Source organism: Mustela nigripes, chromosome 15 (assembly GCF_022355385.1).
Source record: "Mustela nigripes isolate SB6536 chromosome 15, MUSNIG.SB6536, whole genome shotgun sequence".
Classification (NCBI taxonomy): Eukaryota; Metazoa; Chordata; class Mammalia; order Carnivora; family Mustelidae; genus Mustela; species Mustela nigripes.
The window spans coordinates 14,115,735-14,134,321 of record NC_081571.1 but is presented as its reverse complement, the minus strand read 5'-3'; the positions used below and the strand labels follow the sequence as shown (position 1 = coordinate 14,134,321).

General features: G+C 39.8%; 1 protein-coding gene across 4 annotated transcripts in view; it reads right to left on the bottom strand.

Moving 5' to 3' along the window:
* Positions 1–18,587, bottom strand: part of FRY (FRY microtubule binding protein) — a 439,393-nt gene that overhangs the window by 7,827 nt on the left and 412,979 nt on the right. For 3 of the 4 annotated variants that reach the window (XM_059378057.1, XM_059378054.1, XM_059378058.1), the window contains 5 exons: positions 16,305–16,454; positions 15,232–15,330; positions 12,555–12,638; positions 5,599–5,616; positions 3,680–3,790 (listed from right to left, as the gene is read on the bottom strand). In XM_059378057.1, the coding sequence (XP_059234040.1) occupies positions 3,680–3,790; positions 5,599–5,616; positions 12,555–12,638; positions 15,232–15,330; positions 16,305–16,454 (462 nt within the window). The remainder of the gene's footprint in view (positions 1–3,679; positions 3,791–5,598; positions 5,617–12,554; positions 12,639–15,231; positions 15,331–16,304; positions 16,455–18,587) is intronic. The other variant, XM_059378056.1, reaches the window with a different exon arrangement.

Below are 18,587 nucleotides of genomic sequence, written 5' to 3'. Positions count from 1 at the left end.
GGTTCAATATCTACAAATCAATGTGATAAGCCATACTAACATGAAAGAAATTATGATAATCTCAATAGATTAAAAAACATTTGACAAAATTCAGTATTCATTAAAAATGTCAACAAACTAGGTATAGAGGAAACATATATTAACATAATGGAAGTCACATATGACATCCTTGTAGCTAATATCATACTCAACAGGGAAAAGCTGAAAGCATTTTCTCTAAAATCAGAACAAGCCAAGGATGGCCATTCTTGCCAATTTTATTCAACATAGAACTGGAAGGCCTAGCCACAGCAGTCAGACAAGAAAAATAAAAAGCATCCATATCGGCAAGGAAGACAATAAACTCACTATTTGCAGATGACATGATACTATACATAGAAAACTTCAAAGATTCTACCAAAAAACTATTAGAACTAATAAATGAAATTCAGTAAAGCTGCAGGATACAAACTTAATATACAGAAATCTATACATTTTTGTACACTAATAGCAAACTGTCAAAGAGACATTAAGAATATGTCCTGTTTACAATTCCATCAAAAAGAATAGAATACCTAGGAATAAAGGTGAGGAGGTACAAGATCTATACTCTGATAGCTGTAAGACGTTGATGAAAAAAACTGAAGAGGACACAAAAAATGGAAAGATATACCACACATGAATTGGAAGAATTACTATTTTTAAAAATGTCAGTACTACCCAAAGCAATCTGTAGCTTCAGTGTGATTCCTGTCTAAATACCCCTGGCATTTTTCACAGAACTGGAATAATCCCAACATTTGTGTGGAACCACAGCAGAGCCCCAATAGCCAAAGCAATTTTGAGAGAGAACGACACAGCTGGAGGTATCCTAACCCCAGAGTTCAAACAATATTGCAAAACTAAAATAGTCATTAAAAACAGTATGGCACTAGAACAAAAGGATACATAGATGCCTGGAACAGAACAGAAGGCCTACAAATAAACCCATACCTACACAGTTAATTGACAAAGCAACAAATACATAATGGAGAAGAAAAAAAAATCTTTTCACTAAATAGTGTTGGAAAAATTAGGCCACTTTATTATGCCATGTACAAAAATGAAATTCATTAAAGATTTACATTTAAGACCTAAAAGAAAACATAGGCAGTAGACTCTTGGGCATTGGTCTTATTGATGTTTTTCTGGACTGGTATCTTCAGACAAAAGCAAAAAAAAGCAAAAATAAGCAAATGGGACTACATGAAGCCAGAAAGGTTTTTTTTTTTTTTTTTTTTTTTTAAACATGTTATTTCAGAGAGTGAGGGCAAGAGAGCATGCACAGGGTGAGTGGCAGAGGGAGAAGCAGGCTCCTTGCTCAGCAGGGAGCACTTGGGGCTTGACCCCAGGACCCCAGGATCATGACCTGAGTCAAAGGCTGATGCTTAACTGACTGTGCCACCCAGGCGCCCCAAAACTAAAAAGTTTTTGCACAGCAAAGGACACCATAAAAAAATGAAAAAGCAACCTATTAAATGGGAGAAGGTATTTGTAAGTAGTTTATCTGATCAATGTGAATCTCCAAAATATGTAAAGACTCATAAAATCTGACGAAAAAAATGGGCAGAGAACCTGAGTAGACATTTTTTCAAAGATGTACAGATGGCCAAAACTCCAATGAAAAGATGCTTAACATCACTCAACATCAGGGAAAATGTAAATCAAAATCACAGATTACCTCATACCAGTAAGAATGGCTAGAATCAAAAAGTTAAGAAAGAACAAGTGTTTTCAAGGATGTGGAAAAAGGAAGCCCTTATGCACTGTTCACAAGGATGTAAATTGGTGCAGCCACTGTGAAAAACAGTATGGAAGTTCCTCAAAAAATTAAAAAAAATTAAAAATTCCGCTACTGGGTATTTTACCCAAAGGAAAAAAACCCCACTACTTTGAAGAGATAAATGCACCCCTTTGTTTACTGCAGGATTATTTACAATAGCCAAGATATGGAAGCAACCCAATTGTCCACTGATAGATGAATGGATAAAGATGTGGTACACACACACACACACAGGATAACTACACAGCCATAAAATGAATGAGATCTTGCCTTTGTGACAACATTGGCAGTCCTAGAGGGTATTATGCTAAGTGAAATAAGTCAGATGGAAAAAGACAAATACTATATGATTTCACTTATATGTGGAATCTACAGTGGCCTCAGACTTCCTTTATCCCTGGGTCAGCTGTGGCACCACGGGTCACCTGGTTCATCAGAGACAGAACCTGAGCCTTGCCCTCAACCTTTCCTTCTCTTTCATTCCTCACCCCAACCCCTGATCGGTTTCATAGATCTTTTGTGCTTAATCTTTCTCTCATTTTCTGTCCTCTCCCCATACCTAGCCCTTCTGTCCCGGTTTAAACCCTCATCCTTGTCTGTGCTATTGCAAAAGCCTAGGGACTAGTCTCCTGTCTCCAGCCTACCTGTCAACAAATCCACCCTCCACACCCCTGCCATAAACTAAAATATCCCCAGGCATAGTATCTTCTGTCATCTAACCCTTAATATCACTTGTGCCTGGTTCTGGTTTTGGTTTGCACTTCATATTCTAGCAACACTGAATTGCTTGTACTTGGGGTGCCTGGGTGGCTCAGTCAGTTAAGTGTATGACCCTTAGGTTCCAGTTCAGGTCATGATCTCATGGTCCTGGGATGGGGCCCTGTGCTCAGGAAGGAGTCTGCTTTTCTCCCCCTCCCTCTCCCACGGCTCGTGCTCACTCTCTCTAAAATAAATAAAATCTTAAAAAAATAAGTTGCTTCCACTTACTTTTTTTTAAAAAGATTATTTATTTGAGAGCGAGAGAGAGAGCAGCAGACTTCCCACTGAGCAGGGATCCTGACACAGGGTTTGATCCCAGGACCCTGGGATCTGGCCTGAGCTGAAGGCACACGTTTAACTGACTGAGCCACACAGCTGCTGTCCCTATAGTTGCCTTCCCTTTCTTACCACATTATGTTCATGCTGCAGCTGCTTAATGGAACATTTCTCCTTAGCCCTCAGTTCCTCTAACTCCAGCTTGTTCTTTAAGAAACAGCTCAGGTTTGATTTCCTTCAGAAAGCTTTCCTATTTCAATCTCCTGGCCTCCAGCAGAATTAGATACTTGACCTTTGTGCTTCTATAATATGCAGCGTACATTGTCATTATTTCACATACTATGCTGCAGTAGTATTTCTTCATTTCTAGGAAAATTTTGGTTCACTTGGAAGTAGTATGTTTGTTACTTTGAGAAATATTAAAGTCTCCTAATGCGAAGCGGGACAGGGCAACTGAAGAGAATCAATTGTCACATAGATATTTCCTTCAATCTGAATGTGAGGGCAAGTATGAAGAGGTCAATGTAAAGAAGAAAAACCGTAACACAGGAACTTTTTCAAATAAGAATGTCCAGAACCAGGGCCAGGATCATAGCATTAGGGAGGCACTCACTCTCAGGGCTGTCCTTAAATTTTGTGCCTAGTCACTTGCTTTACCTAGTCCTGGCACTGGCCAAATGAGAATAGGACATGAGACAATGCATATTTAAGTCTTGTGTTCAAGCAAATCAGTTCTGTGGGAAGGAAATCACTTGGGCAGTTATAAAAGGGATGGGGGGAGAGAACAAAAGGAAAGGAATGATTTTCACAGAAGGACTTGGGGTCGGGAGGTGTGTGGCTCACCTCTGGCATGGAGCTGACTTCATGCACCTGGCCGATGAGCTTACAGTAGGACTGAAAAAGCAGCAGCAGCTGGAAGTGCAGCTTGTATAATCTCTGACACAGTTCCAATTGCTAAAGAGAGAGCGTGCATGGGAAGAAACAGTTATTAAGGCTCATTCTTATATAACAAGTGAAATCTCGGTGGAGAAAAACTTTTTTTTTTTAATCAAGAAAACATAACTAGCTGTTATTATTTCAGGTGAAACAGAACAACAAAATCCAGCCAATAAATATCAGTGAGAAATTCACAGTATAAGAGAATAGCTTGGGAGATGACTAATTAGGAGGCGTAGCTATAAAGAGACTCAGTGAATCACCAAATTTTCATTATGTTTGCCAATTAAATATCTCCAAATTATAGCTGTGGTCATCTTAATTGCAGTTGTCTTAATTTGTATAAACTAAAATTGTTTTTAAAAACAAAAACAATTATTACAAGTATATTCGAAAGGCAAAACATTAAGTCATTCTAGGTGTCAAATTTATAAATTCAGCAATTTGGGACGTTACTCCATGTGACAATTCTGGCTGCCATGAGTGCAGACACTCATCTCAAAGTCTGTGTAAACACAACAGTCAGTCATACGATCAATGCTTCTACTCAGTGCTCAGTAAATATTTATTGAATTACAGAGTTAAAAAGGGGCTACAAGTGCTAACAGAAAAGAGAAATTAAGGGAACATTCAAAACTTTCTATGGAAAAAACATTTAAAAAGCATCATATAAAATGGCCCTTGAGCCCTATAGATACCTCTCGAATTTAAAATGTTTTCATTCTATGGCTTATGTATACTTTGAGGGAAAAATTAATCTTGAATAGTTCCAGCACCAATGATCATACTACTCTTTGAGCTGTATCTGCTTGTAATTGGCTCTACACTTTTCCTGTTTCACTCTAAGAATGACTTAGCTCCTAGGTGGTAGATGGGAATTCTGTGAAAGAAAAGAGCAGCCTTCACAAGCTAGAATTTCACGGCTCAGCAGTCACCAGGGAAAGTGGGTTAAATGTGTGGCTTCAAGGAAACATGTCACTGTTCAGTTTTCAAATGTTGTTAAGTAAGGTTAAATAGGGCCTTTCTTTTGCTAATGGACTATAAAGAACTCAGCTCAGAACTGAGAGCTTCTAAGGTCCCTTAAAATTGTTCCCCCAAATCAGTTTAGGGAAAGAAATTATAAGAATTTAAACTTAGGCTTTAGGAAGAATACCCTATTGATCATATTAATACAATCTTGATCCTAATTGTTAAAAGTTATCAAAGTCCATGGGCTAAGGCTATGCTCAATGAAATTTTCTTTCTCTTGTCCTTTCCCTGGCTCCTGGGGGGAAAATAACAACTCTAGGTTTAGATTTAGATTGATTTGATCTCTCAATGCTGATACCAAACATAAGTTTAAAGAAATAGCTACACTCATTAGTTAGCCCATACTAGATCTTTGGTTGTTTTAGTAAAGCATTTTGGTTTTTGATCATTTAAACCTTTCTTTATGGAAATCTTTTAAAATCTGATATAAAAGATAACTGTTGTAGACTTGCAGATAAATTAAAAAAAGTATTGTTTAAAAACAACATTCCCTTCATAAATTTAGGGTGAAACCTAGCTATGAAAACTCTGCCCTTTGTTACATGCTGGATAATGCGGGTTATTACTCAAAATATCCCACTGGTAGTATGAGAGTTCACAGCAACTTGAGTTTCTACTTTGGGACGAAAGCAGCCCAGAATGCTACTAATTCACTGCATGTCTCAGTCTACCAAATAAAATAAAATGAAACGCAAAGGGGAAAACATGCTAAGAGCTATAATAGTAATAGTAAAAATAAGATTTGTTATGGGTCCATGCCTAAAATGGGCAAAGAGTATGAAAGAAAGTTAACTTACTGCAAGAGATTCCATTTGCTACACAGCAAGCATGGCACAGGAAACAAAGGAAAGGAAAGAAAGTACAGGGTCAGTGTAATGCATGCAACGGAAAGCATGGCCCTCTTCCAAGAGCAGACCCGTCAGCAGTATTAGCATTGCTTGCCCAAACTTGATAAATGGTTGCACGTCTTGTACCCATTCAACATGCACAGCGGTCCAGTTAAAAAGAAGCTTGAATGGGAAACATGTCACTGAAAAATATAATTGGTAATTGTTTAGGTTCTCCAATTAGTTGGTTTAGAGGTTTTGTCAGTCTTGGACACCAAGGTCAAAACTTTTATTACTTGAAGGTTTTAGGGTGTAACTGTGAATAATATGTGAACAGAGTAAAACTGTGAGGAGACCAACTGAGTAATCTGAAAGAACGGTAGCCCTAAAGAAATCACACTTTTGCTACCTGTTAAGGCAGAGTCTTTAATCCGTTTGACTTCCTATCTGCTAAGCTATGAGGATCTAAGAGACATAGAATATCGTTAACAATCTAAGTGGCATTTTCTTTAGAGTCAGATTGCCTTCCTCGTTAAGAATATTTTATAGGACTGTGAGATATAATCATCTCCAAGGAATAAACCTAGTCTATATACTCCCAAACAAGTGTGAGATATGACAAGTAATTTTCTTGCATTTCACTTGTAATAATTTGTTCTCAATTTCTAAAAGCAATCTAGAACTGGTGGGTAGTTTAGAAGAATATAAATTTGTAATTGAGCCGTGTTCAATTATGGCTTCCGTTTTTTGGTATTGTCATATCATAACCATGGACTTGGTTTTAAGGAAAGTATGAGTATGTTGGAAAGGTGATCAGAGTTTGACAGAGTATTAAAAAAAAAATTTGGCCATTCCTAAGTATGGATCAGTATATCTGGTTCTGGGGGTTCAAAATATTTAAAGACCTATCTAACTTAGTTTCTAATTCTTGACAGGAAAACCACTTATTTTAAAGCTCTTTCTAAAAGAAATCTCTGGGTTATTATCAGTTTAGTGTACTATGCTTAATATAAGGTACATTGTACACACAAAATTATCAAATTATTTATCAGTATCTTAAACATAAAGCCCCACCACTATCATTTCCCAGCCCCTTCCCCTGCCCTCCGAGGGTCTCTTCTTGCCTCACCTGTTACTAATATCCAATGAACTGGGCGCTCTGATGACTACTGTATTATGTTTATTGAGTAGTTTTTTGGACCTTGGCCATGAATATCTTTCAAAGCCTTGAAAGATAAATACATTGAAGCCTGTGATGCAGATTACACAGCCTGAGGTAATTGCTATTTTTAAGAAAACTTTATGCCTAGACATTTTATAATCAAACCTTAAGTACTGAAAAAACTGCTGTCTTTCTCCTGTTTTCCGAAACAAGGCTGTAATCCAAGAAGGTCATCCAACCAGTTAAGCTGAATGTCCTCTGTTCAATAAAGGCAAAGACTTTTTGACTCCAGCTTGGTGCTGAGGAATTTCATTGTCCATGAATTCTTCCCACTCAGCTCTCAAGGCACAAAACTGTATTTCTTGGGGGATGGCCAACTTGACACAGACCAGTTCTCAATATCCTTCTTAAACGCTCCTTTTTAGGTAGGTTGGTGCAAGCTGCCTTGCTATTTATTATCTCACAATCCTTTCCTAGGCCACAGGCTGGGGCCTCGTTTGCATTTAGAGCTCCCAAACAGATAGTGAAAAATGCCTTTCTAGGGGGCGATTTTATGGAAAATGTTAAAACCTTTTATCCTTCCCGTGCTGATGTTTTCCTGTATCCAGGTTTTGAGAATAATCCCTTCATAAATCTTTGTGAATGTATTTATGCTTTCAGACTTAAGATTCTTCTGAAAATTTTATGGGAATGGCACCATTTTATTGGGCCAGAAGGATTTTCTTCAAGCCTTGTTCCTGCACTCCTAATACAACTTGATTTATACTTTGGATTTAGATGTATGTTTCCTCAAAACTAAGAAAAAAAATCAAGAAACCAAGACATTAAAAAATGAACATAGGCAGGGTAGCTTAAAAGCCCAGAATAATCTAATTTTTGTTCATTACAGTAGCATAGCCGTCCGTATTCTGCTCTGAAGTGAGTTCTTTGCTTACAGCCATTACCAGCCAGGTAAAAATCCGAGAAATGTTCACCCTGACAGAAGATGAGCCACAGTGTACTATAATAGCTCTTATTTTCATCATAGTTAATCTCTGAAAGCCACTGGTTTAAATTAAATGGGATAAAATTTAGACAACCTAGCCTAAGGTTGCAGCTTCCTTCCTCAAGAATACATAGATGCATTTAATCTCCTAAGTGGGTATAATCAACATGGGCCCACCCGTTGCTAATATCACTTGGGGCTGGCTCACCGTGACTACTGTATTATGTGTGCTGAGTAGTTTTTTGGACCTCAGCCATGGATATCTTTCAAAGCTTTGAAAGACAAATACCTTTAAGCCTGTGATACAGATTACACAGCCTGAGGTATTTACTATTTTTAGGAAAACTTTAACATCAGGAGACACTTGTTTTCAGTCAATGCAGGGAAAAGGATTCCTTACAGAAGAGTAATTGACTCTATCCGAAGGGTGATGTTTCATGGGTTACAATTTAACTGCAGAAACTGCAACCCGTCTTGTTCGGTTTGTGTAAAGAACAGAGGTTGCCGTCTTCTCGTGCATAGATTATGCAGGGATAGTAAGTGCATAACTGAGAGGGCTGGTGTCCAAAAAGACCCTAGTAATTGGAATGACGATTTGTATATAAGATGAAATGTAGCTGGGCCAGATGTAAATGATTGCACTTGAGTCCGAAGAGTGAAATGTTCCAGTAGTGCTCAGAAATACCTGTTGAATTGGGACTGTGCCAACTAACATCACTTATAATGAGTGAAATGGAAATAGCCCCAGCTTTGCCAGGCCAGGCCCCACAGGACCCGGGAGGTGAGTGGTATTCACTAGTTGAAGGCCTAAGCCTCGTGCTGCCATCTGGAGCACCTGGAGCAGGTGTTCTTCTCCCCGACCCACATTTCTACTAATGTCAACTACCTAGTGGTAGCCACCCTTAGATGAATTGGAGAAGGTCAGAGAAGGAAATGGAGAGGTCAGTGGAAACCCAAATTCTTTTCTTTTTTTTTTCATTTTTATTTATTTTTATTTTTTTATAAACATATATTTTTATCCCCAGGGGTACAGGTCTGTGAAATGCCAGGTTTACACCCTTCACAGCACTCACAGTAGCACATACCCTTCCCAGTGTCCATAAACCCACCCCCCCAACCCCCCTCCCCCCATCAACCCTCAGTTTGTTTTGTGAGATTAAGAGTCACTTATGGGAAACCCAAATTCTTAATTAGAGGTGCTGATTTAGGTCACGAAGAGATTTGTCCCTCCTCTTGCTTGGGCTGAGAAAACATAGGTAAAGCAGGGTCTGCAAATCAGAGAAACTGCTCTTATGAGACCCAAGCAGATCACACTCCTCGTCTTCCGTTCTGTTCAGCGTATGCTGTGCGATATTCTAGGAGAATGGCCAATAATCACCTGCAAGCCTAAATCGTTGACTAATCATGCCTGTCTTTTAAAATAAGCCTTCCCTCAAAAATACTTCCCAAGTATTAGAGACACTTTTTTGTTTTTTCAAAGAAACTGTTTTGTCCATGCACTGAGAATTCTCCTCTAATAGACACCCGAGTGAGCAAGGTCAGCAGACAGATGCTTGCATCTTACATACGTAGAGATGTTTCTCACACGGGCAAGAGTAACACTCTCTCAAGCGGGTGCTAAAGGGTAGCCCATTTTTCTTGAAACACACAGCCCTGTCTGGTTTTCCACTTCCCCACTTGGGGGCCTTAAGTACAGCGACACATTTTTCTATTATAAGAAAAACAGTAGTCCAAGCACCATGATGATTGGCACCCGGGTCTTGTCCGGATGCTGGAAATTTTCCTCTAGCCTTTATCTATGTGTATGTTTTTACCTTATTTATTTATTTTTTAAAAATAATTTATTTCTTTTCAGCATAACAGTATTCATTGTTTTTGCACCACATATGTTTTTACCTTTAAACAGTCAGACTAAATCCAAACTGTGGGGGTGAAAAGAATCTGGCCTGCAAAGGTAGCCTCAGCCTCAACTTTCCTATCTGCAAAATTGGAAAAACAGATTTTGGACTCTTGTCCAGAGGACTGCGGTAAAAGGTCAAATGCGATTTTATATGTACAATGTTTGAAAACGATTAGTTTCTTCTTTCCATGTTTATATTCTCAAGCCTTTATTATAATGCTAACAGAGTTGCCATGTATAAATACTTGAATGAAGAAATAAAGTCTAAAGACCAGAAAAGGGATGAGAAGAACCACGACTACAACAGAGATGCACAGAAAGGGGGTGATGAGGAAGAAATGAAGGGAAAAAACCATCAGCAAGAAGATTAAGCAAAAACAACAGAAATCTTCCTTCGAGGGATGTGGAGAAGAAATGGGTGAGGGAGCAACTGTACAAAAGAAAACCATAGAAATAAACTATAAGCACAACAGAGACACATAGTTGAAAATTAGAATGTTTTGGAAAAAGGATAATTTAACTGGAAGTCCTGAGTTTTTAGATTTAACCAGGAAGCTGTAAACAAATGAACAAATAAATAGTAGATTTTGTTTTAACCCTCATTCTCAAAAATCTGCACTGTATTACTGCATTTTCCTGATTAAGATTTGATTATTAGAGATACAACAGAATTAGATGATTGAGGGTAAACGTTTAGACAACTATTTTTATAGTCCACTAGACAAACTATATCACGAACTGACCTTGGTTTTTGCTAATTTTAGGTCACAACTTGGTAACGTGTCTCTGGACTGGATTTATTTTAATAGAGTATAGTGGAGGGAGGATTGGGCCTGGAATCAAAAGGCGTGAATGCTACTGGGTGGCAAAAAATTGTACCATAGCCCGTGTGTGTGTGTGCACGCGTGCACATGTATATATGATGTATAATGTATTTAATACGTTACTTCTGGGGTATGCTCATGGCACAGGTTATTCCGTGACAATCAGAGTCACAAGTCATTTGCGGCAGGACATCACAGACGCATATGCAGGGACTGATGGAAAGCCTAGAGTCTGTTGTATTTTGAACTGCACATTCAGGTATGCTTCCTGGAGACATCTCATGTGATGTCATAAAACCCATATTTTAAAAATGAGTTATAGATATGTCATTTGTTATGTACATTTGCCTGTTTCCAGACACAGTGGCCAGGAGATGATTTTTGCCCTTTGTCTATCAACCATGAAGCCTTGGACCAGTCAACCTTGGTTTCCTTATCTAGAATGGGGCCGCCACTGCCTGCCCAGCCTCCCACGCCTAGGAAGATTAATGACTTCAGGGATATGAAAGTTTTCTGTAAGACACAATGTCAGATACAAATGTGTCCTCAAGAAGGGCCGTGATGTGTAATTGCAACCCATGCGTTAGGACCCTATTTAAGATATTTCTTAGTCTTGTAGTTTGCTTGTTCAGTCTTGTACTCCTTCTCTAACACTTAGCCAGGGCCTCACCTGGGCACTCACCCACAGCAAGGATCATTACCCTGAGGACTGCAAACTCACTCAAAACAATGACCAAACTGAATCCAACCACTGGTATTCTGTTGAAAAATTTTACCCCTCATTTTTTTTGTTGTTTTTTGTTTTTACATGTTAGCAAAGCACTGTGTCTAATACAGGAAGATGGTTTCTCATCCTCTGAAGGGTGCACAATCCAAAATGCTTTTGTTCAGTAGTGGTGACGTAATTCCAAGGTAGCACCTCTGCCTGACTGGGCAGCAGCTTCCTCACTTGCCTTCCCTAATCCACTGTGGTGCACTTCAGTCCGTTTCCAGAGTAGAATGCAGGAGCCTGACTCTAATCCTACCCATGCATTAAAACATTTCAATTGCCTGCCATTTCTTTGAAGATAAACACCAACGCCCCACATGGTTGGGCTTCTGCCAGCTTCCCTAGACTCTTCTCAAACTTTTCTCCAAGTTGCTTTCTACACTTGCAGCCACGCAGGCTCTCTTCATTTCCTGCAAATGTTCACATCCCCCTTCTGCCTCAGGACCTTTGCACAGGCTCTCTACTCACTTCCCTTCACTTGGCCACTTCTGGCTCCTATTTAGGATCTCCACTGAGATGGTACTTCCATGAAGAAGGCTTCTCAGAACTGCCCCCCACATTTGATCAGGGTCTTCTGTTACCTTCTAGCATAGTTTAAGGTTCTTTCCTTAATACCACTTATTGCTATTTGCGCCTATATGATTTTTGATTAATGTCTATGTCCCTGACAGGATTGGAAGCTCCACAAGAGTGCATGCTTGTCTGTTGTTCATTATCATATCTACCACGTGGACCACATAGGAGGCACTTAGTACATAATTGCAGAATAAATTATTTTAATCCATTCATAGTCTTCTGCCCCACTGCCCTGACAATACAGCACACATTTATAAGTCAGCTGGTCTGAGGTGTATATTAAAACAATTCTAAAGGGGAAAAGACATATCTATCATAGAGTGATTGCTGAAAGGTCAACAAAGATTTCCTTCCCTGACGAAACTAAGTGATTTGGTGAAGAATGAATGAAATTTGGCTTTATATTCTAAAAGAAGAGCAGATTTATTAGGAAATGATTAGTATAGTTAAATGATGGCCAGCAAAGAGATCATTTTTATACCTCTGCTTTTCCAAAAATAAGACTCCCCTCTCCACAAATCCCGTCGACACACAGCCATGCGTGGTTTGAACATCATTCCATCTTACACCAGCCAGTAGGCTTCTTGTGAATGTAATGGGGTGACCCATTGTGCACTTTCCTTTCTCATGCTCTATACTTCTCGGATGGATCAAAATCAACACACGCCGTCAGAGCACAGAAAAGATCAATTCTAACAGGTTTTCATTACCTTTTCTTCCGAGTCGCCTGGCTGACAGGTAATTACTCCGTCTCTTGATCCTCCTGCAAATGTTGCCTTACAATTTGCCAGCCACTGTTGTCAGAAAGAGATGCAGACATAGGTAAAATCAGTGATGTTCTGAGAACATTTTTATCGTCAGTCCTGTCAGGGAAAATTAATGAAGCTTCTAATCATAGTAATATAAAATTTTGCTGTAATGCCTTTTTGAAATTATTTTTTTCTGGTTAAAGATGAACTATTTGAGATTAAAATATCTATTCCTGTGGGTTCGGTGATGCTCATTTTTAAATTTTTATATTTTTAAAAGATTTTGTTTACTTATTTGAAGGGGAGAGAGAGAGACAGAGACAGAGACAGAGAGAGAGAGAGAGAGAGAGAGAGAGAGAGAGAGAATGAGCAGGGCAGACGGAAAGGGAGAAGCAGACATCGGCTGAGCAGGGAGCCTGTTGTGGGGCTTGATCCCAGGACCCTGAGATCATGACCTAAGCCAAAGGCAGCCATGTAACTGACTGAGCCACCCAGTTCCCTTATGATGTTCATTTAAATATGTAATTTCAGCATTGTGATATAACATTCTTGGAAGATGGTTTCACCAGACCATTCCTATTTTATGTATAAACTTAAAAATATCATATACAGTTAGAAACCTTTCTTGTAATAGAAATTTGGAGATAATACCAACCATTCCTCACAGGCTGGCAGATTCTGGACCATGCAACTGGACTCATGGCCCACCTGCCTCTCTGTGATATTGAGTGTCTTCTGTGGGGGCAGGTCTACTTCAATGTAAGAAAGGCTATTAAAATAACAGCTCAGCTGCTCAGAGATTCTGCCGTCCTTAAGTATTTGGGATAGTAACTAATACAGATACTAACTAATACAGATGTGACACAATATAGCCAGGCACAATATAGCCGTGAAGAACTGAAATTGAGGGGGAGCCTGGGTGGCTCAGTGGGTTAAGCCTCTGCCTTTGGCTCAGGTCATGATCCCATGGTCCTGGGATCGAGCCCTGCATCAGGCTCTCTGCTCAGCAGGGAGCTTGCTTCCCCCTCTCTCTCTGCCTGCCTCTCTGCCTACTTGTGATCTCACTCTCTATGTCAAATAAATAAATAAAATCTTAAAAAAAAAAAAAAAACCTGAAATTGACATCTGACATGAAAAGAGTGGTTTTGTTCACCAAGAAGAATGGAAGGATTATTTTTATGAACTGATGATGAAGAAGGTGGAAAGCCATGACCAATAAAGCCACAAAATAGAAGACAATGGAAATTGTTATAGTAGAATGTTAGGACTCTCACCCTTGGGTAGATGATGAAGAGATCAGTAACAACAAAAACAACAAACAAAAAACAAGTAACTTTCAATGTTTTCTGTGTATGAAGCACTGTGCTGGGCAGTTTACATAGGTTATTTCTTTTTTTAAAATTTTTTATTTTTTATAAGCATATATTTTTATCCCCAGGGGTACAGGTCTGTGAATCGCCAGGTTTACACACTTCACAGCACTCACCAAAGCACATACCTCCCCAATGTCCATAACCCCACCCCCTTCTCCCAAACCCCCCTCCCCCCCTCAACCCTGTTTGTTTTGTGAGATTAAGAGTCACTTATGGTTTGTCTCCCTCCCAATCCCATCTTGTTTCATTTATTCTTCTCCTACCCCCTTAAGCCCCCATGTTGCATCACCAGGTTATTTCTATTTTTAAAGGCAATACTGTATTGTGTTTGAGAGTATGGACTTTTGCATCCCATAGACCTGGGTTTCAATACCAACTTTCCACCTCCTAGCTAATGAGGACAATAATAGCAATTCCAGGGTAGTTGTGAGCATTCCATGATTTAATTTAAAAGATCTAACTCTTATCATGTTGGACACATAGAAAGGACACAGGAAAGGATACATGCTATGACTCTTATTATATCCTTACAACAATTCTGCAAATTAATTATTATCGCCATCTTACAGATGATGAATCTGTGGTGAGGACATTAAGTGACCTACCCATTGCACTAAACCTTAAGTAGCTGTGCTGTGATTTGAACCCATGTCCATGTGATTTCAAAATTCAGGCTTTTTCTATAGTGTTTGGCATATTATAGAAGTATTACACAGATACTACACATAATTACTTGTCAGAAATCAGGGGGTCTGCATGCCTGGTTTCTGGATCACTTTTGTCTCTAACATTTACAGTCTAGATCTACAAAGTAAAAAGAGAGTAAAGAGCAGGAGTCAAGGCCAGGAGAGGCAGCTACTGAGAGTAGTTAGGAGAGAGCTGAGATCCACCCCATCTAGTTTCAAGTCAGGCAAACGCTGGAAGGAAGTAATTAACAATTTTATTAAATCTCTGAGAAAAGTTAATGACATTGACAAGGAGACATATCAAGCAAATACCCATGTTTCCCAGTTTCTGGGTAGGGAAATTATGGGGCTAAAAATGAAACTTCTCATTTGTTTCATTTGAAAACTCATTAGTAGACATCATTTTTGTTTCATCCATACTGTTGACTGGAGCTGCAGCCCCTAACAGAGGAACAGATGAGGTTTGTCTTCTTCCAAAGATCCTGCCTTAGATTAACCACAACACCTCCCCAGGGCTCATAGTGGTGGGGTTCATTTGATTTTAATTGAATGTATATGCACAGAAACACAAAAACTTACCGAGAGAGTGGCTTCTTTTCTGTTGTTGTAGGTATCCAAATACTCTTGCAGTTCTAAAACACTGAACTTGAGCTTGTCCAGAAGTCCACAAGACAGGAGCTAAAGACAGGAAAATCATCTGTGTTAAAACAACTAGAGTGATAACTAGACGAGGCATGGCTCCAGAGATAGAAAAGAGACGTATATTTAGAATTAATGTAAAGTGGGGACCAGTGGCTCCATTTTTAGTAAGCTGTGCAATCTGTAACTTTGCTCCACAATCAGCTGCGGTGGCGACTGAACTGTGTGTGAAGACAGATCCACATAGACTTTTGAAGTGATTTTATCGTTAATCTGAACTTTAAATCATTTAAGATAGAATGGGGTTCTCTTACTGCATTCCCTGTTGCAAGGTAGCTAACCACCAAGTTCCTGGAAAGACTAATTCTTCAGAGACTTTTGAAATCAAAGCACATATGCCTTGGTTTTAAAGTCAGTAATTACTCAGCCTATAAGATGGTTGTATGATACGCATGGGGGCGTGAACCCTCAAAGAGATCACCCATCAGGCAGGCTTAGAATTTTATTTAGGAAGTCATGATTTAGCAGTCAGCCAGAGGATGCTTTAACCAACCCTCAAACTCATCACTTGCAGTCCAGGCTGGATGAATCCCTCCAGGGGGTGATCAGTCTCTATCTGAGACTTGGGAGGGAGCAAATGAGGTCCTAGTGTTTCTGGATCCCCATCCGGTTGGGTAACTTGGCATTGTGGGGCCAGGCTAGGGCAGCTCTGGGATTTTGCTCACCTATTCAAGGCTGTCAAAGCCAGAATTATTGGAGAAAGGTGCAAGGACATGGAGGGAGCACCGAGGTAGATTTTTCTCCTGATTCCCTGAAATAACTTGGACTTGGCTGGTAATGTACAATCGTTACTATGCAGACTTTGGCCTTTGGGGGTCATGTCACAACACGGCGCTGCTTGCAAACACTGACAGTATCTTTCAGACAAACCACAACACAAGCAAGCCTCCTGGAAGTTCCACCCCTTAGTAATCTGGGCCGGCCATTAGCCATCAGAGTCTGGGGGTACTCACAGTCTCCGCGTCCACGAAGAGTGTCGGGCATTCGGAGCAGGAGGTGAGCATCTGAGAAGAGCTGACAAACTTGGACCCGATTCCCCGGAGATTGTCTCCAAGGTAACTGGCCGCATCACAGGTTAGGAAGCAGAACCTTTTCTGAATATTCTGAAAGGCAAAATAATTACCATTTGTAAAGCGTAAGTTTTAACTTATGTACTAGAAAAACCCATTTTTTAATCTTTATAAAAATATTCAGTGAGGTAGAGGTGGGGGAGATAGGGTTTAGGGCGAATGTTGGTCTCAAGTAAATAATCACCCAGTATGGACAAAACTTCTTCTTAAAGGGTCATTTCCCAGAGTGTGGATGCCTCTATAATCTTTCAAATAAATAGTACTTTTCTTTTTGATGGTCGTTAGTGCTGGTCAGCAACTTGAGTCCTCCTCACTTGTTTGTCAGATTAATGTGAAATTACTCAGATTACATCAATGTGTGCAAGTTTGAAAAGGTCGTGAGATGTACCACTTCTCTGTTCCCCAAGATTGCAGCTTCCTGAGAAAGAGCATCAAAATAGTGCCATTTGAACCTCTGAAAAGTGGAAGCAAATGCTTTGTGGGTCTGGAATAATATCTCCCTCTGAGGGTGTGTCTGTTCTGGGGTCTCTAATTCTGTCCCACGGTGTTGCTTATGTTGACTCATTAATCCTCACAGCTGGGGAGGAGTCAAGGTTAAGACCTGACTTGCCGAAGGTCATGCAATTAGTAAGTCAGAGGAAGAGTGAGCCTGACTCTAGAGCTCATATTCCTTCCACAAATTGACAAAGCTTCCCTAAGAGCTAGTTTCTCCTGTCCTGCCTGAGGACAAAACCAGAATTAGGAAGAACCTGAGTCATGGTGCTGGTGTCAGTGCCAAAATGGGAACATGTTCTAGCCCTTAAGTTTCCAACACACAGTACCTTTAACTAAAAGAACAACAGCAACAAAATCCAGTCCTAGGCATTGGCTTTCCTCAAAGAGATGTCATACCTTTTGAGTTGTGGAATTGAATCCAGGAGAAATCCTCTCTGGCCTATTGTGAGGAAAGTGAGCATCCCCAAACAACAGCAGCTGATTCTCTATGCTTCATATTAGAACAATGCCAACCATGTTACACATTAATGAGTTTTTAATTTCATATATACGAGAATTTTGGCATAATGCAGAGCATACATATGTCTTTTCGCTGTTAAGTTAGTTTTGTGTGCAGTTAGAAAAAAATGGAGAAAAAAAAAACTTGACCAAATGTTAGAGCAGAAAGAACAAGAAATACCATTTCTAGCATCATACACCTAGTTGAGTGGCAGAACCGGGAGCAAGATTCAGGTCCCCAAAGAGTTTGGGGTTCTTTCCATTTGACCTAAGGATAAGATGAGGTCTGGGAAGCCATCTGTCGGGGACCTTCAGAGCCTCTTATAAAGGCAGGAGATACACTCAGTTTAGCCCTCACTTGACTTCCATATAAACACATCATATAATTTGGAGGCACTGAGTGATACAATGATGGCTTCCTAACCCAGGAGCAGCGGGAAGGACATATGATGACTGAGATACTTGGAAAGATGGCCACGCTGGACCATTAGAAATCAATTTCTCATTTTTAAAACCAAATTCTTTTGGCAATTACCTTCTCTCTACCCCTCCAAAAATCCAGGTAAATACAGGGAAATGTGGCCTTCAGATTCACAGGAAAATGTGAGAAAACAGCAGACATGGTAGAATATACGGCAACAGCTTAATAGAGCACATGTCTGAAATGTATTTCATTTCTAGGATATTTTATTAATACCTATTTTGTGACTCATATTTCTCTCAATCACATAGCATATGATAACAGCTGAAAAAATTCTTTCTAAATGTAATATATTTTTAAAATAATTTATTTATTTGAGAGAGAGATAGAGAGCACACACATGTACGAGTTGGGCGTGGGCCAGAGGAGAGGGAGAAGCGACTCTCACCGAGCAGGGAGCCCGATTTGGTGAGGGAGCTCAATCCCAGGACCCTGAGATCCTGACCTGAGCTAAAGTCTGGGTTAATTTACTGAGCCACCCAGGTGCCCAAAGGCTAAATGTAATATTAAAAACTGAAAGAGGAGGTACATAATTGTATGATTATTATCGCAGGTAAGCTCCATAGGGATTAACCTAATACATGAATGGAAAAAAAAAAAGTCCAAACCCCCAAATGCCCTTACCCAAGGGCCCAGCCCCATCTCGTAGCTCATGGGACAACCTGCCGGTCTGCTGTCATCAAGTCAGATGT